The sequence below is a fragment of the Pipistrellus hanaki genome (genome assembly GCF_964339955.1).
Source record: "Pipistrellus hanaki genome assembly, chromosome: 14".
NCBI classification, from domain to species: Eukaryota; Metazoa; Chordata; class Mammalia; order Chiroptera; family Vespertilionidae; genus Pipistrellus; species Pipistrellus hanaki.
In genome coordinates, this window is record NC_140516.1 from 37,381,621 (window position 1) to 37,404,494 (window position 22,874).

Below are 22,874 nucleotides of genomic sequence, written 5' to 3' on the forward strand. Positions count from 1 at the left end.
ACCAGCTTAAAGGTATACTCATGCATGAGGGGTGCATGCTTTCATGCTGTTTCCGCAAAATTCTCCCTCTGCCATCTGCATGATGCAACTGGAAATGTGATTCATCGGACCACATGACTTTTTTCCAATGCTTGACTGTCCAATCCTTGTGTTGCTGTGAGAATTGGAGATGTTTTATCTTGATAACTGCAGACAGCAAAGGTGTTCGAACAGGCCTTTGGCTTCCATATCCCATATGATGCAGTGTACGGCTAATTTGCCTACAAACGTCAAATGGTCATAATAGTCTGGCCACTCAGTATATACAGTGGTAGAAAGTACACACCTCCCCATATATTTCCCTCAGACAGTGGTTGTGAAGGTCACTCAATGACTAGCACATAATAGACACTCAGTAAATTATTATGAGTAATTCTCATTGTTGCTTATACAAGTAAGAATTCTAGACTTGCAAGTGTGATCTTAGACCACAGAGCCATGCATAATAAAATGTAAATTCTTATTTTTGTCTTTTATTGTGCTGCTAGTAGGATCTCACAGCCATGGGTCCCAGCCCAAGCAAATTTCTCCTTCTAGGTGACATTGGTACCACCACCACCACACATACACACACACACACACACACACACACACACACACACACACCTGCCATCCTCCTTGCATTTAGCAACTCCCCATTTCAGCCTTATACACAAGCTCTTCCCATCACTCCATCGCGCTGTCCCTCTTGAAGCACAATGTCTTTTCTGGGCATCAACCTCAGCACCCTCCAGTTAGGTCTTTGAAGCAACCTCCTCAGCAGCCATTTATCCTACATACCACTGCTCTTCCCTGAGTCATCACTGTCAGATGGAACACTGGTCACTTCTCTCTTCTTCAGACCCAACCCTTCTTCAAAATCCCATATCAACTCCTTCTTTTGGGGAACTTCCTCTGACTTATCCAGTCCATCGATCACCCAGCTTGTGTTGGCTCTGTTTGTATTCTGTGATTTTGCTTTTGCCTGAACGTGACTTTCTAAATATCCTTTGAGCCATGTGGCAGGGACCGGGTCTTCTGTTTCTTTGGATTCCTGACCAGCACTTAGTGGGATGTGCTGTAGTTGGAGGCATTCTGCAGAGGCTGTCCGTGACCAGGAGGCCCTCACCTCATGATCTACATGCCTACGCCCCTCTTTCGCAGCCGAAGTTCCTTGAGGAAAGGTGCCGCCCTATAATGAAATATCCTTGTCAGATGCCAGGGTGGGTCCCTACCTCCACCCCACCCAGGGAGAGCTTTCAGCTGGTGCTTGCAGAGGGCAAACCCTGCATGACTCATGGTTTCCCTACTCAAATATAATGGTTCCAGTTCTCCAGTTTGACAGAAACCTTGCAGCCAAAAGAAACCCATACAAGGAGTACATTGGGGCTGTGGATGAGTGTTTCTGCAGCAAACTGAGATTTTTCTTTCTCCTAGTTCATTTTTCTGTGTCTACCTGTGGGTAAATGCCAGGTGGTATCTCCCCCAGACACCTCTGGTTTGGTTCCAGGCCTCCCTGGGAGGCCCAGAATCTAAGGCATCTGATGCCATGATGTCATTGGTGGGAGGTGCTTAGGAAGAAAGTGCAGTCCTGAGCTTGCTTCAGTGTGCAGGTTTGCTCCCAAGTTTCTCTTCTCTCCTTTGGTTTTTACTCACTTGGCATTTTGTGTGTGTGTGTGTGTGTGTGTGTGTTCGGCAGTGGAGCTATAAGATAAGTAAGATCCTATCTTCCCTGGAAAGTCTCACCATCTGATGGAACTTCCTAGCCCACTGGTGGGAGGCCTCTATGAAGGCCTCTGAATTCTTGCTCTTCTCTCTCCCATAAACTTTTTTAAAATAAATCTTTATTGTTCAGGTTATTAGTTGTTCCTCTTTTTCCCCCCCCCATAGCTCCCCTCCACCCGGTTCCCACCTCACCCTCTGCCCTTACCCCTCCCACTGTCCTCATCCATAGGTATACGATCTTTGTCCAGTCTCTCCCGCACCCCCATACCCCTTTCCCCCAAGAATTGTCAGTGCACTCCCTTTCTATGCCCCTGATTCTATTATATTTACCAGTTTATTCTATTCATCAAATTTTTTATTCACTTGATTTTTAGATTCACTTGTTGATAAATAAGCATTTGTTGTTCATAATTTTTATCTTTACATTTTTCTTCTTCTTCCTCTTCTTAAAGAATACCTTTCAGCATTTCATATAATACTGGTTTGGTGGTGATGAACTCCTTTAGCTTTTTCTTATCTGTGAAGCTCTTTATCTGACCTTCAATTCTGAATGATAGCTTTGCTGGGTAAAGTAATCTTGGTTGTAGGTTCTTGCTGTTCATCACTTTGAAATGAATCTTGTATTAAATTGGAATGGAGGTTTCTATAGGAGTTCATGGTTGTGTATGTGTGTATAGACATAGACATGAATTAAGATATACATACTTATTTATATTTCTTAGTTCTGTTTGCTTAGAAATAGATACTCAGTCACACTGAGCACACCTGGCACCAGATCTTGGTTTCTAAACACTGTACTATTCTCCACTAAAAGGAACCAGGGCTCCTTGGAGAAATGGCTGGTTTCAGTGCTGAGAGAGGGAAAGTATAAAATGAGCCTAGAATATCCTGTTGTACCAGAAAGCAAGGAAGTGCTAAAAAGATAATGGTGATATGTCAAAAGAATGGAGGAATCAGAAGGGACTCCTGTTGGTCAAATATGAAGCAATCTGTAACAATGGTAATATTACCATAGAGTAGTCATAGAATAAAATAAGAATTTATGCCCTCATACCAATGTAAATAAATAAAGAAAAATGGAGAGCTTTTCCTTATAGCAGATTATCAACTTGTAAATATAGAAGAAATAATGAAGTTAGAATATCATCATTGTGCAACTGTTATAGGAACAAATGATGTAGACAAGAATTATCAATGCCCTACCTGGTTTGGCTCAATGGATGGAGTGTCAGCCTGCAGACTGAAGGGTCCCAGGTTCGATTCCGGCCAAGGGCACGTGCTCGATCCCCAATAGGAGGTGTGCAGGAAGCAGCGGATCAATGATTCTCTCTCATCATTGATATTTCTATCTCTCTATGGAAGTTTGATGAAGAATAGGATATTTATATAAACTGAAAGTTCCTCCTTACAAATTACTTATTAACTACAAAAAGAAACTTAGTAATTCTAAAGTGGGCTAACCTGGTGAACACAACCATAAACAGCTGATCAAAACCAACAATACCAATAAAGAGACAAACACCTCATGTGCCACCTGATGTGATATTCTGAGAAGGACTCAACATCTTTTCAATGGTGCATCTACCCAAACTGCATAACCTGAATCTAATTATAAAAGACATGAAGCAAAACAAATTGAAGGACATTCTACTAAATAACTGGCCTGTAATCTTTAAAAAATAATTAAGTTCATGAAAGATAAAGAAAGGCTGAGGACTTGATCTAGATTAGAATAAAGAGAGATGTAAGAGCAATGTGTGATCTGTATTGGATGCTGGATTAGTAGGGAAAATAGCTACAAAATAGAACATTATTGGAACAGTTGGTGAAATCTGAATATGGATTGTGGATCAGATAATTTTGTATTAATGCTACATTTCCTGATTTTGATCATTGTGGGTATAAAAGAAAAAGTCCTTAGAAAGTACACACTAGCCAAAACCGGTTTGGCTCAGTGGTAGAGCGTCGGTCTGCGGACTGAAAGGTCCCAGGTTCGATTCCAGTCAAGGGCATGTACCTGAGTTGCAGGCACATCCCCAATAGAGGGTGTGCAAGAGGCAGCTGGTCGATGTTTCTCTCTCATCGACGTTTCTAGCTCTCTATATCTCTCCCTTCCTCTCTGTAAAAAATCAATAAAATATATTTTTTTTAAAAAAGAAAGTACACACTGAAGTATTTAGTAATAAAAAGAGCATAAATAGTTCAGAAAAATGCGTGTGTGTGTGTGTGGCAACATTTTAGCAATTAGAGAATAGCAATAAATGTTTAGAGGACATTTTTATAATCATGAAATTATATACAAATTAAAAGTGAAAAATATTTGCACTAAATTGGAACTATCATACATTGCTGGCAGGAGCACAAATTGATAAGAGCTCCTGCCATATGCCACTTGTGGAACTCTGGTAATATCTATTAAGGCTAAACATATACATCCCTATGACCCAGCAAGTCCATTCTTACATTTTTATTTTTTTTAATATTTTTATTGATTTCAAGAGGAAGGGAAAGGAAGAGAGATAGAAACATTAATGATGAGAGAGAATCATTGATTGGCTGCCTCCTGCATGCCCCACAGTGGGGAGTAAGCCTGAAACCCAGAATCAAACTGTGACCTCCTGGTTCATAGCTCAACACTCAACCATTGAGCCATGCCAGCCATGCTGAACTGCTAAAGTCATGGGTGGTCTTGGGCAGCAGAGGGCTCCCAAATATGAAGTTGGGGTGGGGAACCTCTCTGTCCAGCATGCTTTAGAGTAGGGGTGTCGAACTCAATCAGAGAAGGGGCCAAAATCTAAAATCCAGCCTAAATCGCGGGCCGAATGGTTTACTGAACAGTCATAAACTGACAATGTCATAAACCGACAGCGGAGTGCAGTGATGACAGCGCGGTGCGGGCCACATTGCAAGGCCTGGCGGGCTGGATTTGGCCCGCGGGCCTTGTGTTTGACATATGTGCTTTAGAGTGAGGTTAGACTAAGCAGTAATGTGAAGCAAAATGACTTCTAAGAAATCATCCTACCTCTGACATTCCTGTTGGCCAGCCTCATCACTTCCATCCTGTACCCTGTACCCTGGTCTCCAGTCAGGATCTCTTCAGCACCTGCTGAGAGGTGACACCAAACTGTCTCCTCATTCTGATCGTCTCCACACCCACCCTACCTACCCTCCTCTTGGTCATTCAGCAATATTCCTAATACATTACTATAAAGGTGCAGCAAGGACTGATTGAATAAGCTTTTGTATCTTTTTGCAATGGGACAGTGTGTGGTTATTCATATTGAGGTGATGGAAGAAAACTTAATAATGTGGGAAGGCAGGCACCTACTAAGAAGTTGGTTACAATGTGATCTGCTTTAGGAAAATTTTAAAAAAATATGTAGGAAAATACTAGATGATGTGTACCTCAAAATGTTGTCATATTCTCTGGGTAATGGGACTAGAGGTATTTTCTTGTTAGGTATGATTTCTAAATTGTATAAAATTAGCATTACTCAACTTTTATTGGCTTTTATGAAAGATTTTTTTTTCCTACTCTTCAGCAAAGCCACCTCTTTTCTGTTAACTCTGGCCTGCACTTATCTCATCTTTCCTGTCCCTAAATATCATTATTGGTTCTGTATAATCCAATACAAAGCTATAATGTCTTGTATTATTACAAGATTCTTTCATTCCTGTTTATCTTGTACCTTCAATGAAGAAAAGTTTTCTCTGGTCAAATTGTGACTTGTTTTTTACTTTCCCCATCTCCTAGCACTATGCACTAATTGGCCGCTTGATTGTGACTTGGTTAAGGCTCCACATAACTCACAACTCTCGTAGGGATGGTGCATCCCATGGAAGGGAGGCTTACTTATTCCTGATCCAGGCGTCTAGTCCCCACCATTCCGGATTGCTCGGCCTTATGGTCTGTTCTGCCTCTATCTCTTCTAGTGATTGGGCTAATGCCCTGTCCAAACTCCAAACGACTGTTCTCCAGGAGCTAGAGTACAATCAGGATTGGATGGTCACCTTTGCATTTTTTCCTCATTATTTGTGAACTGTATTAGAGCTCAAAGAATGACTACCATTCTTTCAGAAATTACCCCATATCCATTCTTGAAAAATGGTCCTATTGCCATAGTGCCTACTGTGGTCCCGATCCTCTGCCAGGCAGCAGCTCTGCAAAGGTGACTGATTGCAGGGAGAGGTCCGGAGAGGCATCCCTTTGTTCTCATGCTTAGTCCGTGCCGGGAAACAGCTGTTTTTACTAGCAAGCCTTCTGAATCGACCTCTGCAATGCTTTTTACTTCATAAGTAAGTCAAACTCCAGTGACCACCGCTTAACACCATTAACATCTCTCTTTTCCATTGCTAAATCAGAGGGGTGACATAGTTTACTTAAACAAGGCTTAGAACAGGAGACCCTGCTATTTTCTTGACAGTTTTATTTCAAGTGCATTCAGATGTGATTCTCCATAGATACTTGAAGGGCTGTCAGGTAGAAGGAGGACCAGATTTGTTCTGTAACCAAATCCTATTGATTCTACAACCCCAGCGTTGCTACAATTTTACACTTCCTCCATCTCCCTTGCCCAGACCACCTTGCACCCTTGCCTGGATAAATGTGATAGCCTCCTAACCCGACTGCCAGCCTGTCCAGTCTTGCCCTGCTAATCCTTTCTCAGAGAGCCTCAATAAGCTGTTTAAATTGTAAATCTGATCACACCACACCTCTGCTTCAAAGCCTGTAATGCTTCTGCATTGCCTTCAGGATAAACTCTAAATTCCTTAGCATTGCTTGTAAAACCCAGCCCCTGCTTAGCTCTCTAGCATCGCGTCTCCCAGATTGCCAGCTTTACCAAACCACTTGCACAGCAAACCCCGAACACTTCTTGTTCTCTTACCTCCAGATTTTGCTGAGAACTTTCCCCCTCCCCTCTTCACGTAGCTTGTCTTCCCGGTGTATGCCGATGTCACCTCCTCCAAAAGCCTACCCCTAGTCGTCAAGGCCAGGCTGAGTATTCTTATGTCCTCTGAACGAGTATTCTAAGTTTATCCTACCATATTTCTTGTCACTTAATCTTATAATTGTCTTTTTACATCTATCTTCCTCTTTAGATAAGCTCTTTATGGACACCGCTGCCTGCCATAGAGACACTCAGTAGATACTGAATAAATGAATGACAAACAAGAATGATAGATGGAATTTTCATGGGTTTAGGTTTCTACTCTGTGTACTGAAGAAGTTGCTAATAACTACTGATATCCCCAAAAAGTAATCGACCGACTCACAAAGCACAGTGAAAGCCCCATCCCTGAAAGTCTCCAAACAGCCCAAGTGTTGGCCAGGCAGGGAGCTTCCTTAGATGGCAGGTTGGAGTGCATGCCCTCTGCTCATTTCCTGTCTGCAGGATGGCACAATTAGCTTTGCTTCTTGAACAAAAGATCTAGGCTGGGGTCCCAGTTCTGCACTTACTGGGAGGCCTTGAGCAAGTCAGCCTCTATGAGCTTTGCTTACCTATAAGATAGATACCTGCACTACCTACTTCTCAGATTTTGAGCAAGATGAGATCATGAATGTTAAAGTACTTGTAAAAGCCTTAAAATGAAAGCTATTCTTTATCATCTAATCTTCAATTTGCAGCTTGCTAGATAACTTGTTTTGCAACTGCATTAGAAAACAAAGCGCCTCATGGGAAGTTTGACTGCTGCAGGCAGAGCTGAGAATGGGAAGAGAGATCTACCTTTCCTGCATCATAACCCTGCCCTCAGGAAAAGGCAATAGTGGGATCAAGAGCACCTATTTAGTCTGGCCGGCGTGGCTCAGTCATTGAGCATAGACCTATGAACCAGAAGTCACAGTTTGATTCAAGATCAGGGCACATGCCCGGGTTGTGGGCTTGATAGCCAATCAATGATTCTCTCTCATCATTGATGTTTCTCTCTCTCACTCCCTTTCTGAAATAAAAAAAAAAAAAAGTATTTAAAAAACAAAATAGGGCTGAGACCGGTTTGGCTCAATGGATAGAGCGTCGGCTTGGGGACTGAAGGGTCCCGGGTTCGATTCCGGTCAAGGGCATGTACCTTGGTTGTGGGCATATCCCCAGTAGGGGGTATGCAAGAGGCAGCTGATCGATGACTCTCTCTCATCGATGTTTCTAACTCTCTCTCTCCCTTCCTCTCTGTACAAAATCAATAAAAATATATTTAAAAAAAAACAATAGGAAATCCATTAAAGCTATATAAACAAATAAACAAATAAAGTGCCTATGTAGCTAGAATCTGTCAAAGGCCCATTGTTCCTGCCATCAGGGAGATTCCTTAGAGCCTAATTATTAAAACAAGGGGAGTAGGACCTCAATGTTTTAAATCGCTGTGAAAATCAGCAGAAACCAAATATAGACATATGCAATAGACCTTCCCTCTGGGCCCCTTCATTCATGCGTCAAGAATAGTGGCCGTATTTCAGCTCCCTTTGGCAAGACAAACCAATGAAACCATTTAACTTAAACGTTTTTTATTAGGAATCTGGGGATTGAGCTGCTTATCCCTCCCTAACAGTCGAGAGCAGGTCATCAGGCCCAGGATGGAGAGGCTGTCCAAGGTGCTGTGTGTGCTTTGTTGCACTTGCGTAGGGCCTGGAAGGAAAGGTGGCGCATTGGAGGTTGGCGGTAACTGGTGTTAGCCAAAACACCAGCAGCCTGGGGAGAGCCTTCTACTTTCCTTCCAACTCCACTCGAGGCTGGAGACAGAGGCTGAGGCTGGAGTGAGCAGGGCACAGCAGTGGTGTCTGGACCCCCGGCTTCATTCAGTGCTACTTCACTTGCCTGCCCTCCACTCTTCTTGCCGTTTAGTGATCAGGTATTTGAAGAACTCATACACAGACCACGCAATGGCTGTTGAGGGAATCTGGTAAATTACTCTAGCTTGCACCCCTCGGAAGTAGGCGGTCACCCCACCTACTTGATATACCGTCCTGAAGGCACTAGCCATGCCTGTAATATGTCCTGTGAAGTTTGAGTTCAAAGCCAGGGATTCCTGGGTGTTGAGCAGTGTTTTGCAAACGTCCAGTGGGGTTGTGACAGCGGCAGCTACAGCTCCTGCACAGGCTCCGGAAACGACATGGGAGCTGGGGTTGTATCGTCTCTGGGGGTTAAAGTGCTCCTGCAGGAATTCATAGGTCATGAAGTGAATGGCTTGGAAGGGGACGTTCATGGTCAGCTGGGTGGTGTAGCTGCGGTAAAAGGCTCCGGCCCCTTCATTCTGCCACACTGCCCGTACACAGTCTGTCACCCGGTGGTAAGGTGAGTTGTACATCTGCATCCTCTGCTTGACCACTGGCAATGCCATCAACGAGAAGGAAGAAACGGCGACAACCAACCGGTGAGCCAGTGTCCAGAGTCAGAGTCCCAAGGGAGCAGGTCGGCCAATGGAATGGAGACAGAAAAAAATATGAGTGAGTTGTCAGCCTGATAGGTTTCCCTTCTTTGAGAGAAGGGGATTTGAGAGGGTTTGCAAAAAGCCCAAAAATAATGAATCCACTTTCTGCAGGATTTTTTTAAAACCAGCTAAATAACACCTTAGATAGAGGGTTTCCTTGAAATAGGTACTTACCTGACATTATATCATGATTATGTTACTTTTTTATAACTCCCAAAACATGGCTTGGTGGCAGTGAACACAGTGCATCCTCAGGTACTAAGAGCGCCTAACTCTTACCATGGGAGGGTGGTTATTCCTCCCACAGGAGAAGAGTACTACCGAAAAGAAAACAAATTCCTAGCCAAGAGTGTGGCTTCAGTTTCCAAATATGTATCCTCTACACCCTCAGGTAGACTACATGGTATGAGCTCTGTGGATCTTCACTTCAGTTTTGGCCCTTTGCACACCATGGCCTTGCTCAGACAGGCAAAAGAACTAGAAGTTAAGGAACATGGCAATTATGCTATCCCTTCATATTTGTTTGAGTACCTCATCATCCAATTAAAATGCCAAGATCCAAGCCACAGTGCAGGGACTGAACTCCACAATTCACCCTTTCATTCCTATCTCAATGATCTTTATTCCAACAAGGCAGTATTTTCAAATGTCAAAATCCATCTTGATCTCTTTGAAAATTGAAATAACCTGCTAATACTTCAGGTGACATCAATTCCACTACAAAGGGGACTTCCAAGAAGGCCAAGAAACAGGCCAAGTAGAGCCATATCTTTTTTTTCCCCCCAAGGAAGCCCTAAAGATGAATTAAATCTCAATGAATATGCTACCAGTCCAAGGGGCTCTTCCTAAATTCGGACATGGATGGAGCGCCCTCTAGTGGTAAGACAACGTAACACGGCAGGATTTCCCACCAAAACTCGGGTGTTTCTAAGGCTTCTTCTACAAACCAGAAATAGATGCAGATGCAGGTGCCCACAGAGGGAAAGTTTGAGAAATTATTACCTTCAGCTGGATTCATGGCTGCATCATGAAGTAATGTAGCTACACACCCGGCCGCACCTGCAAAGGAGAAAACATCTGCCACATGTAAGGTCTGGAGAGGGAGACTGATTCGCTGAGGCTCAGAGCTAAGGGAAGTGGCTGTGCTACACCACAGTGGGGTGAGGGGATGCTAAGAGCCAGGTCAAAAGATGGGAACCTACTGCTCCTACAGTCCTGTCCTGAGAAATGAACGTTATTTGTTCTCATCAACTTAGTAAGATCACCAACATACATTCCATATCTAGAATACTAAGGGCAGGAAGAATCAAAGAAATCAGCCCAGATTTTAACAATAAAGATTCCAAGAATAGGCCCTGGCCAGGTAGCTCAGTTGGTTAGAGCATTGTCCTGATACGCCAAGGTTGGGTGCTCAATCCCCGATCAGGGCACATACAAGAATCAACCAATGAATGCATTAATAAGTGGAACATCAAATTGATTTCTCTCTAAAATCAGTTTTTAAACTTTATTTAAAAAAAAATTCACTTCATGCCCCAAATAGGAAACAGATATACTGCTGCGAAGGAATGCCAGCAAATCAACTGCCTTCAGTGGAGGGAGAACATGAGGAGCAGGTGGCCAGATCTTCATCAAAGAATCTGACTTTCTATCCTTTTGCCCCTATGCAGCCCAACCTGCCTCCAAATCTTAACATCTGTCTATCTACCATATTGAACTACCATATTCCTTGCCCTCTGCTCTCTACACTCAATTTAGTTTTTGGACAATCCTCAATCTCCAGAATGTTACTGGAGATTCCCTTACTTCCATAACTTCAACCCTCTGGCTTCTCCATACAAAAGTCCCTGGTCCCACCCCCATTCACTTGTTGAGGTCTTGTCATGTCCTCAATGACAAAAACTGCCACTAGTCAGTTGGGATCCTGAAAAGGTGAAGCGAAGAGCTGGGGCTCCATTAGTGTCTTCCTTGGGTGGCTGGGTCACCTCCGATCCTGCTGAGGAGCAGGACACCACCCGACTATCAAGAAATATACACCGGGGTAGTTCAGTGTGTGTCTCCATATGACCAGGGCATTAGAAGTTGATGCCAGGGAGATGATGAGAGGAAAGAGTCAAGCTGGTAGGTAAGGGAGGATATTGTAACCCTTTGTTGAGGTGCCCCAAAGGAGGGGTGGGGTTGAAGCGGCCGGTTGTCTGAGAACATCAGGTTTGGAAGTCCCTCCCCTATAATCTGGCCTACCCCAGCCCAAAGCTTCAGCTCCAAACCATGCTGAGACTGGAAAGCATTGATAGCAGCCAAGCCCAAAGAGTTGGGAAAATGGGGGAACCAGCACAGGAAGGCTCAATACCATTGGCAATATGGCTATTGCCCCCAGGATGGATTACATCACTCAATGTCTTTTTTAATTTTTCGTAGCAGGCAAAATAGAGGGCATGGGCAGGCCCTGCGCCTGTTGCTGTGACATTCAGCCCCCGCATGGGCCTCCACAGGCCCTCGGTTCTTATAATCCTCCAGAGAGCCTCCAACACGTTGCGATAGCGGGCTGCTGGGTCAGGCTGTAGGCTCTGCATCCGGGTCTGAAATTACAGAAAGAAGAAGTGCAATGTCAGTCATGCCAAGTTCTTGCTCAACCTCAACTTTCAGGCTTCAGGCATTATGTAGACCTTCTTTGTAGCATCAGGCCAGCGGGCGGGCGTGGTACCCGGCATCCAGTTTTGCTTGCTTCCAAATTTAATACCCGATCTTTCTAACCATTGGACCTTTCTTTTTCTAGTCATTTATGACCCTAAGAACAGAATAACATTATTTTCCCCGAGGATATCACCCCTTGGTAAGTGTCCTAGAACTCCAAAATGATTCACAGCCCCAGCAACAAATATCAAGCCTGTGTTTCAGAAGGGGCTTTTGTGCCTTAATAACTCAGGCTAAGAACTCTTTACAAATGGATTCTAAAGTCAAGTATTTATTGTCTACACATACTTGATGCATTTCTGAAGACTGATCATAGGCCTCCTTCCCGACCAAATTCTACACTGACTAATGAGATGATGATGGCTCATCTTTTGATAAAACTGAGATTTGATAATCTGACTTTTTCAGTGTTTGGCATTGGCAGCTGGGTCTGTAAGATCAAGTCTTGGCAAAAGTAGCATTCCTAATAAATACTGCTCTAATTTCCTGGGAAGAAAGTTTACCCTGAGACTATGAAGTTGGAAATCAACCTAGTCTCTAAAATTGAAGAGGCTTCCAGGATTCTAAATTGATCAAATCCCTAAACTGACATCAGTGAATAAAATCAGTCTCTATAAAACAATCTTTGAAACCTCTAAAGCAGTGGTTCTCAACCTTTCTAATGCCGCAACCCTTTAATACAGTTCCTCATGTTGTGGTGACCCCCAACCATAAAATTATTTTCGTTGCTACTTCACAACTGTAATTTTGCTAGTGTTATGAATCATAATGTAAATATCTGTGTTTTCTGATGGTTTTAGGCGACCCTGCTGCTGTAGAGCCTAAGACTGTCAGAAAACACAGAAACTACTGCTCTAGAGGGTTCAAAGATTGGAATGAAAGTTTATGGTAGATACTTTATTTCTTTTTAAACTTTCATTACATGTAATACCATGGATGAATCCAACAAGCATAATGTTAAATGAAATAAGTCAGACACAAGAGTGTATACTGTATGATTCCATTTACCAGTATATGAGTCTGTCAATGTACCAGTAAAAAATGTCCAAGCTTGTAGAGAATTTTTATAAGAGTTTATTTGAGCCAAACTGACAACATATGCCAGGGAAGGGAGCAAGATCTCAATGTCCCCAGTAGTCACTTTGTATGACATTCTTTGGCAAAGTTTTATTAAAATTTGGGAAATTAATCTTATTTGAAACACTTCCCAAAGAGGAAGTTTCTCTGAAAGTTGTGTCTCTCAAAGATCTCTTTTCTATTAATCCATTTCAAGATTAAGATGGCATAGAGACTCACAAAATATAAAATCAGTATCTAGTGCCTGGAACACAGTAGGCACCCAAAATGTGTTTGTTGAATGAATAAAAGAAAGACCTAATGAATCTTAGCTATGTCTGCACCAGTTCAAAAAGTAGCAAATCAGCCACTAGTGAGCCAGTAGGGATAACTAAAGCCCATACAGTTTAAATTCCTACTTCATTCTAATCACTGATTGAATCTGCATTTAAAAGCTTGAACCTTCCTGTTGGCCATCTAGAACCCCCACAGTAATGCCTTTTCTCAGGAGCATGGGAGAAAAGAAACTGAATTAACAGAATCCAGATTAACAGGTTCTAGTCAGCCACAAGCAATCCACATTCCTCTATATTATTTCTGCCTGCTACCAACAAAGAACTGGAAGCTTGAAAGGTTAATTACTGGAAGTTTAATTAAAAAAAAAAAAATACACCGTATAACTAAACACATTTGTTCCCACTTCTCAAAAACAAAAAGGAATTCTGATCCAATATAGGGTGTGCTTACTGATCTTTCACCATCACCTAGGGGCATAAAACCTATCAGATGAATTATTCAGAGGCTATAATTCTTTGTTGGCTATGGCTACTGATAGATAAATTGGGCCCAGTGGCTTACCTATTATGTGTTTCCATAAATTTATTTGAAACTGATCTTGTGTATGGAGAATGTTCAGAAATTGTACTGCTATACTGGAGTCAATAGCATATTTAGGTAACCAGTTACTTTTTAAAAAATATTTTTATTGATTTCAGAGAGAGAGAAACATTAATGATGATGAGGGGATCATTGATTGGCTGTCTCCTGCACACCCTGCACTAGAGATCAAGTCTGCAACCCGGGTATGTGCCCTGACCAAGAATTGAACCGTGAACTCCTGGTTCATAGGTCAATGCTCAATCACTGAGCCACACTGGCTGCCCTAGGCAGTTTTGAAAGGTCTGGCCTCAGAGGCCTGGAACCCTTTACCTCCAAGAAACCTGGAGGTAAGTTACTCTGAATATTTTACACACATTTAAACCTAACACACAATTCTAATTCAATGAAAGTAAGCCCTTGTAAAGAGGACCCAGGCATAAGCTTGCCAATTAGAAAAATGAATATAGTTTCTCAAATGTGTTGGCCAATAAATCTCTATTTTGGAAAAAGATGAAATCTCTAAGAATTAATAGCCTTCAATATAAAAATCCTGGCTTTGAAGAAAAGCCAAACTAACTAGTAGGGAGATAAGTGGTTTGGTAAGACAAGCCACATTTGAGTCAGAAAGCCTGAGTTTAAGCCCCAGCTTAGCTAAATGTGTGGTCTTGGATATGTCAACCTTTCTGACATATTAACCATAATATTGCACAGTCTATAGCATAAGACTAAGAATGGCTGGCTCATGGAGCTGCTGTGAGGATTCAAAGACTTAAGGCATGTAAAAGCCATTGGTAATTTATAAGGTATTAGAAATAGGCTTCTTATTGTATTCAAATACGGTTCTCAGAAATATTAGTTCCTATCTTAGAATTTGCAGACCATGGCAGTGTTATAAATTGTTATGTCATTCCACAAATACGCATGGGCAACTAACTGGTCCTTAGCCACTAATAGATCAGGTTTAATTCAGTTATTTTCATTTTAAAGCTTCTCCGTGCCCTGGCTGATGTGGCTCAGTTGGTAGGAATGTCATGCCATATGCTGAAAGATCTTGGGTTTGATTCCCAGTCAGGGAACAGATCTAAGTTGCAAGTTTGACCCCTGGCCTGTCCCAGGTCAGGGAGTATGTGCAAGGCAACTCATTGATTAATTACTAATTAATAACTCTCTCACATTAATGTTTCTTTCTCCTTCTATCTGTCTCTCTGTGTCCCTCCCTCCCTCCCTTCCTCCTTTCCCGTCTCTAAAAATCAATGAAAATGTCCTCGGTGAGGATTAGTTTCTCTGTGGCTATAATTATATGTCCAGTTTTTAATCCATAGGTCACGTTTAGGAACCAGCACCACTGTGAAATTCTGTGCTTTACCTGGTTCTGGAAACCTGCTTTTGAGAGGCTGTATGGAAGGCTTGGGAGTCACACTGGATTCAGATCCTGACTGCCACTTAAGTTATATGACCTTGGACAAGTTACTTCACTTGCCTCCTTTCTTCATCTGTGAAATATTGAAAGTGGTGTCTACTTCAGGAAGTTGTTTCAACAATTAAATAAATGAATGAATATAAGGCATGTCAGATAATGCTCGGCAAATAAGAACAGCTGCCATTTATTGAATATTTATTATTATTATAAGCAAGAAAATCAAATACGCCAATGTTTCCATTTCTTAATCTCTCATCAAGGTTTCCATTTCTTAATCTCTACCAAATGAGTATTGATATCCATTTACATCCGGAGTTTAGAAAAAATGCCCCTCTAACTTATGGGGGTAGATTATTTGCTTCACTGCTTATAGAATCAAAAAGCGGCACCTTGGTGACTGGTGGGTAACTTTGCCAGATGGTTTTGAGAAGTTCTGTCTGCTTTGAGTTGCAGAGCCTGTCCCTATAAAGTCTGGTACTTGCCTCCCAGAAAAGGAAAACGGGGATTTATTTGGGTTCTCAAACTACCCTATGACTATGGAAATAGTTGGCTGAATAATTACAAGGCCTAGCAAGGCTTAGCTGACTTCCATGGTTCCTCCCAAGGATATTTTAAGTTGACTTGACCCAGATAAATGGCTGGGGGTACACAGGTTTGCAAGGCATGGAGCAATGTCGGCTTTCATTTGCTAATACCGTGGTTGCACCAGAGGCTCCAGCACAGATGGCTGCCTCTCGCCTTAGGGTACTGTTGGGTTGGTTGGGTCGGTTGGGTAGCTCTTCTTCACTGCCTCTCATTTATGGTAAAGAGGAAGAAGAGCTGCCAGGGACAAGTGAACTGTGAAGCCTTTTCTGAAGAGGTTTGCATTTTACTTTCATGTCTGCACAAGTACTTAACATACTGACACCAACTCCTACTGATCTCACCTAGTTCTTCCCTCTAGTCATTTAAGTCCCAGCATTAATGGCAAATGAAAAGGATTCCTCTAAAGTAGTTTTTTTGTTTGTTTGTTTTTGAAGACTCTTGTGTATTATTCTTCCTGATTAAAAAAATATTTATTTTAATGTAGGGCACTGAGGCGTGACTATAATGTTGTATGACTAAGTTTAAGAAAAATTCTAAGACTTATGCAAATGAGTAAGAACTGTTCTTCAAAAATAACTGTAGTTACCTTGGAAGGCTAGAAGTGACGCCTGGCAATGCCATGGTTATGCAAAACATTTCTGGAACCCTTCTTCAGAAGCGGTTCCCTCAATGGATTTCTCAGGCTAGGAGTTCATAGGTCTCCTTGCTTTTGGGTTCCACCTTATCTTTGACCCTAATTAGTATTACATATTTTGATCTCCCACCTTATCTGACATACTTGATTCTGAATGGTCTCGGTTACTAAAAATTCCATTCCATTTTGTCACAGGACAAAGATTTGCCCCATTAGATTTGCCTGCCCCAAATATTCCAGAGGCATTTCTACCAGAGGAATTGGTAAAATGTTTACAGCAACAATAGCATTACGTATGTAAATACATGGAGTAAGTTGTAATATTTCTAAGTCAGTTACAATGCATTGTATTTTTCAAGTCATTAAATAATTTTCATTGCGTTCCTTGATCTAGTTTTCATTCGATACCTATCCTGAAACTGGGCACCCTAGGCCCTGCTCTTCACTCCCAGTCTAAGTATAGTGACGTTATTTTGCAGTTAGATCATATTAGCTTTTGGATATACAGCACTGACCATTCAGTCATTCAACCTAGCCTCTATTACATAAATGTCTGAATCTCTTTCATTTGTAGTTATCCAATTTACATGTCAATATTGATAGAGCGATAACCATCTTCTTACTCCTCTCTGATGGATTTTACTGTTCATTTCTATTCCTCCCCGTTGACAAGGGCATTTAAAATTCTAATGTCCACTTTAGCCAAGGGCATTCACCCTTTCCACGGGCATGGCCCCTGTTAGGAGTTACCTTTGCAATGTACTAGCATCCTACTACCAACGCATTGTCATCCACAAAGCTGACTAGCCCTTTCCCCATTTCCTCATCCACATTACTAAGGAAAACATGAACCGGTACTGGGTCCAGGGAAAAGCAGAAGAGACAGGTTGCGTTTCTCAAATTGAGACTCTCCTTTTGAATATATAACATTTCCCTTATTTGAGGCAAAAGCATGCATCAAAGAGCCGTCAGGACCTTGTTTGACCATACCCTTAACCATGGAAAGGAGGCACCAGTCTCTGTCATATTTATTTCTAGAGACACCCCCCTCCCTCAAGTTTACCAGTACTTCTCAGTTTAGCTCTGTGTTTTTAGTGGATGGTAGCCTAGCTCGTGCATAATAAGAACTGTAAAGAATAACCCGTTTCCCCTCTTCACCCAGCCTCCTGCAGAAGGACCTGACTTCTGTGTTCGCTAAGCAGCCTGCGTATTTTCACCCAAATCCTGCCCTCGAATTGAGCCCCTATAATCTTCTTCACACTTACATCCTCTTTCTGATACCGTAATGCTTGCCTCCTAGGCCACTTTCCCCTTTTTTGTCTACTCCAGAGGGCTCAAGAAATACACAGTCAGTGCCCTCTCTCGGTCGGGAGCTGATGTGCTCCCGGCATACAGCACACAATCCTGACCCCAGCTCAGTTTGCATGTTCAGGAAATAGGTGGGGTGGCACGCTTGCTGCACAGAGAAACCGAAACCTCTTTCCCCACGTTATTTCCAGTGTGGTACTCTGCATTACGACTGCACGATAATTTCCAATCCCTCGTGGATCTAGCTGAGAGGTCCCAGGTTCTGATTCCTGCCCCGTCACTTTTGAGGGGAGACACAGCAAGGAGCGTGTAAAAGCGCTTGCCAGAGCCTCTCCAGCCACTAAGGGTCTGATGCATGCCAGCTGGCTTCACCTTAATCAAGTTAGTAGCACTTACCTGTCCTCATCCCATCCCACCCTATTTTCCTGTGCAATGCCAGCTGAGATCCAGGGCTTGGGCTGACACAATTTCCTTCCAGAGTCCCGATTCAGATCTCACTGACGGTTACAAATGGGTCCTGGCTCCTGGCTGGGGTCAACTCCCAGCCGGGACCTTGCTTGCATGGAGAGTATCGGTCGAATTGTGTGCTGGTGGCAGAGCTAGGAAAGAACTCCTGTCGGCTCCGGCTCTGAGCCTGGATCCTGGCTCCGGACTGGACCCCAGGGGTCGGGTCAGCCCTAGGTTTGGGTTCGGAGCCGGTCCGAGTTCTCACCTTGACGCAGTCGACCGGGTACATCACGCAGTGCTCCAGAATGCCTGCCACGGCGCCCGCCACCATGTGCGTCGTGACAGTGGCTCCCGCCGGCAGCGCCTCGTAGTCCGGGCCGGAGTCCGGATCCTGCCGCACCGGGGGCCTGCAGGCCCCGGCCTCCCCGCCGCCGGCCCCCCGGCCCACGCCCCGCTGCAACCACCCGTCCAGCAGCGCCGACTCCCCGGGGCTCCGCCCCGGCGCAGCCGCCGGCCCCCCCGCCACACCGCCAGCACCCCTCCCCTCTAACTCCATCCACCCGGGGCAGCCACGGCGCACACCCTCGCCGCCGCCGCTGCCGCCGCCGCCGCCGCCCCCCGGCCCCGTTGCGTCGGCCTCAGGCGCGGCCCAGCCAGCCCCTGTGCTCCCGCTCCCGCGTAGCCCCGTGGCCACGCCCCCAGCCCGTCATTGGCGCGGCGGCCAGACTAGCTCCGCCCCTTTGGTGACGTAGCATACTCTCTCTGCGCTATTCGTGCAGGGACCCGTCACTCTTCCGTCCGCAGGCGTGGTTCCCACCCCTTTCCCTTTGATCTTGGAAGCTTCTTGTTTATTGGCCGCTGATTGGCTGACATGTGAAACTTGAGGCAGAACTTTGAGAAGCTCAACCACCCTTGATACCCGGCCGCACCACGCCGGGATCCGATTGGCTACTTAAAAGCGAGCGGAGCGCCGGGGGACGCTAGAGGCCGGGTTTCGGCCTCGGACCGGCGCCGCGGAGGCTTCCGCGCTGCGGGTCGGATCGCCTTGGGGAGCGGTGCCAGGCCCCAAGGTCAAAACCGCTGCCGGCTGCCGTTACGACCCGCGCTCGAGCGCCCGCCCCAAATCCGGAGTCGCGCGGAGTCCAGGGCGAGAGCTCTGTTCCCGCGGGATCTCCGACTCGGGAGGCGGAGCCGGGCATCCGCTTGGCAGGGCTCGCGGATCTGTTCGGGGAACCTGTTGCGACATGCGGGCGGCGGCCCTTCAGATTCCCGGTCGGGTCTAGAGTGCCGGCCCCGCTGGCCGCGCGGGAGCTCTCTGCGGAGGGCCCCACCCAGCACCCCGCGCAGAGTTTGCATCCGAAGTAACCCAGGAAATCCCACCGTTGTTGAATGAATGAGTTGAATGAAGGAATGAGCCTAGAGAAGAGCTGGAGGCGGGGAAGAGAGATGTCGAAACAGGGCGGGATGACTCTGAAGTGCCAGCAGGTGGAGAGGCTATACTGGAGGCAGCAGGGAAAGCACAACCACCGTGGGAAGCTCGGACGGTGGCACCGCTGGGTCCCGCGCTGCCGCCCTGAGGTGACCTCCACCCACCGCCTGGGGATACTGGTCTTTGGTGAAAAGGCCGCTCCCTCCCTGGCGGGTCGGCTGGGGTCTGAGGGGCGATCGCTGGCTAAAGGACAGTGCCAGCCGTCCCAGCCGGGAGCACCACCTCCTGGGCCTTGACTTTGCACCAAACCTACACAGGCTCTGTTGAGAAGCACGGGCATTTCCCACACTCCACTCTAACATTGGGAGTCTCCATTCACAGGCCTCCACGCTGCTTCCCGCTGCCTTTACTCCCTATTTTACTGGGCTGATGATGCAGTTTTGTAGTTCTTCTTCGATAAGGAAGGGGTTTTCCTTTTTCTCTCTAACACGTAACCCTTCTCTGGGCCTTTCGGTTTTGGTTTTTGTTTTGTTTTGTTTTTTAACTTTTTTTAACTGATATATTTTCTTCCTCTTAAGCAGTGGTTATTAACTTTTGAGTCTCGACCTTTTGGGCAATAATGAAGCTACAAATCCTTGTCTCCCGCCCCCCTCCCTCCTTCCCAAACATCTCCCACCTGTCATGCGCACACAAAATTTTGCTTGCAACTTCTGAGTTTGCAGATTCTCTGAAAGTGACTTGTGGACCCCTCCTTAATCTCTCATTCCCTTCTCCCTCTCCTCCCCCCAGAGGCATATACCCCCAACCTTCTAAGAGACCCTATGAGATTTGCGATCAGGGGAACAATGGGCATACTACCCCCTTGAACCTGTCTCCAAGGCCCCCTTTTTTCTGACTTTTCAGTGAGCCAAAGCAGCCAGCCTAGTCTTTCCTGTTGCTTTTTCCACACCCTTCTTTGTTTCACGGTCCTAAGTATATTTTTGCTGCCATCATGGACCCAATAGCCTTTGGCTCAGTGCTTGCTGTGTAGCCCTTCCCTTTGGATATCCCCATCCTCCAACCCCCTTTCCTTAAATTCAATTTCCTTTACCATCTGAGAAGGCTATTTAATTTGTCCTCACATCACCGACTTTAACCTTTCAGTGTCAACAGGCTTTACTCTTGGGCTGGACGTGGGGCTGGAAGCAAGAGAGGGATTAAGAATAACTCCCAACATTTTGGACCTGAGGATCTGGAAGAATAGAGTGGGGGTTTTTTGTTAGTTTGTTTGACCCCTTTACTAACATAATGCATATCAAACAGTTTAATCTTTTCCAGCCTGGTAGTCGATAGTATTAAATGTAGTTCTCCACTCCCTCCATGTTTAATTGTGAAAATTGTCAAACATACAAAATGTTGAAAGACTAGTTCTCATTTCATATTGACCTTATAAAAGATATTAGCTCAAATAGTTGGATGTCCAGACATAAAATGAAATGCAGATTTGGTTGGACTCAGTGACTTAACCATGCATGTCATTAAGAATCTAGGGAGTGGAAGGTGGGGAGAGAGGGGAAATTGCTCCCTCATGCATTCTCTAAGAAAAGCAAATAAACTTTGTATTTGCCCTAGTAAATGTCTCTTTGCCCTGGCCAGTTTGGCTCAGTGGGTAGAGCGTCAGCCTGCAGACTGAAGGGTCCCGTGTTCAATTCTGATCAGGGGCATGTTCTGGGTTGCAGGCTCCAGGGGTAGTGCAGGAAGCAACCAATCGATGTTTCTCTCACATTGATGTTTCTATCTGTCTTTCCCTCTCCCTTCACTCTCTCTGGGAATCAATGGAAAAATACCTTGAATGAGGATTTTTTTTTAATGTTGAAAAAACAAATAATAAAACAAAAAATTTTTAATGTCTCTTTATCTGGAATTGAGCTACATGCCCACTCCTAAAAAAAAAAAAATTAGTCCAAGGGATGGAATTTTGCCTCATATGTTAAGCCTGGCTTACATGTTCCATGCCTAGAAGCAGGGGTGGAGTCAGAATCCTCAAATGCTCAAGGCACCTTCCTCACACCCAAATAAAATTAGAATGGATTCCCAGAGGAGGGGGTCAGTAGCTTTCTCCTCCTGCCTGGCTCCCAAGTACCAGGGACATTTTAGAGTTTGCAATACTGCACTCTGCCTTCCTTCTGGTACCTCTGAAGTAGGCCTTTCACTTCTCTGAATGACTATTGATCTCCTGTGATTGTCAAGTTTTCTTTCTGGCTTTCCCCCCTATATATCAAGTATTTTTTATTGTACTAAATATGAAAGCTAGTTTAAGTTTAAACTTTTTTTTTTTCAAATTTTCACTTATCCTACTTGTTAATTTATCTCCCACAATTGTCATCTTTTTGCACTGCTATGCCTTCATTCCTCAAAGTTCTCTAACTTTGGCTGTAGTGTTATCAGCTTTTATTAAACTTTTTTTTAAAATATATTTTTATTGATTTTTTATAGAGAGGAAAAGAGAGGGATAGAGAGTTAGAAACATCGATGAGAGAGAATCATCGATCAGCTGCCTCTTGCACACCCTCTATTGGGGATGTGCCTGCTACCAAGGTACATGCCCTTGACCGGAATCGAACCCGGGACCTTTCAGTCCACAGGCAGACGCTCTGTCCACCGAGCCATACCGGTTTCGCCTTTTATTAAACTTTTGAGGTCCTGAAAGGATTATATCATAACATAGAACTCAACATTGAACCCTAGATGTCTACACTATTATTTGAGATTTCTTTGACCACATTGTCTTGGATACTGTGGTGATTTTAAAATATCTACATATTGTTTGATACTTCTCCATTCAAAAGATAGAGCCTATCTCTCTCTCAAAAGGTAGAGCCTAATTGCCTTCCCCTGAAATGTTGGCTGAGAGTTAGTGACTTGCTTTTAATAAATAATATGTGTCAGAAGTAAAAATACGTGACTTTTTTATTTCCATTGAGGCATTTTATTTGCACATATGGATTACATCCTTAGAGGAATCCCAGGATTTTCCCTCCTGTGCTTTGTCTTCTTCATGGTCCATGATACCCACTTAAACTTTAGGTTGTCATTACAATGAAACCAAACTGATGGAATGGGAAAGGGTTATTTTGTGATTTTTCTAGATCTTTGAGTTGTACATGTAATCTGGGCCTGCTCACTCCATGGTCATTTAACTGGCCTATGACGTTCACAATTTTCCCAGCTCTGTGATCATCTATGACTTCACGTTCACCATTGTAGCCATGCTTCTC

General features: G+C 44.3%; 1 protein-coding gene across 1 annotated transcript; it reads right to left on the bottom strand.

The window, feature by feature from the left end:
• Positions 1–8,220: 8,220 nt before the first annotated feature.
• On the bottom strand, positions 8,221–18,844 carry SLC25A28 (solute carrier family 25 member 28). The gene is made up of 4 exons (XM_084903922.1): positions 18,454–18,844; positions 11,516–11,744; positions 10,168–10,224; positions 8,221–9,062 (listed from the first exon to the last, which is right to left on the bottom strand). The coding sequence occupies exons 1-4, from the start codon at positions 18,742–18,744 to the stop codon at positions 8,545–8,547; spliced, it is 1,095 nt and encodes a 364-aa protein (XP_084760048.1). The 5' UTR covers positions 18,745–18,844; the 3' UTR covers positions 8,221–8,544.
• Positions 18,845–22,874: the final 4,030 nt, after the last annotated feature.

Coding starts and splice junctions, on each gene's coding strand:
- SLC25A28 (XM_084903922.1), bottom strand. CDS start 18,744: ATGGAGTTAGAGGGGAGGGGTGCTGGCGGTGTGGCGGGGGGGCCGGCG. Junction 11,745..18,453: donor ACCCGGTCGACTGCGTCAAG/GTGAGAACTCGG, acceptor CTGTAATTTCAG/ACCCGGATGCAGAGCCTACA. Junction 10,225..11,515: donor CAATAGCCATATTGCCAATG/GTATTGAGCCTT, acceptor TCTCCTTTGCAG/GTGCGGCCGGGTGTGTAGCT.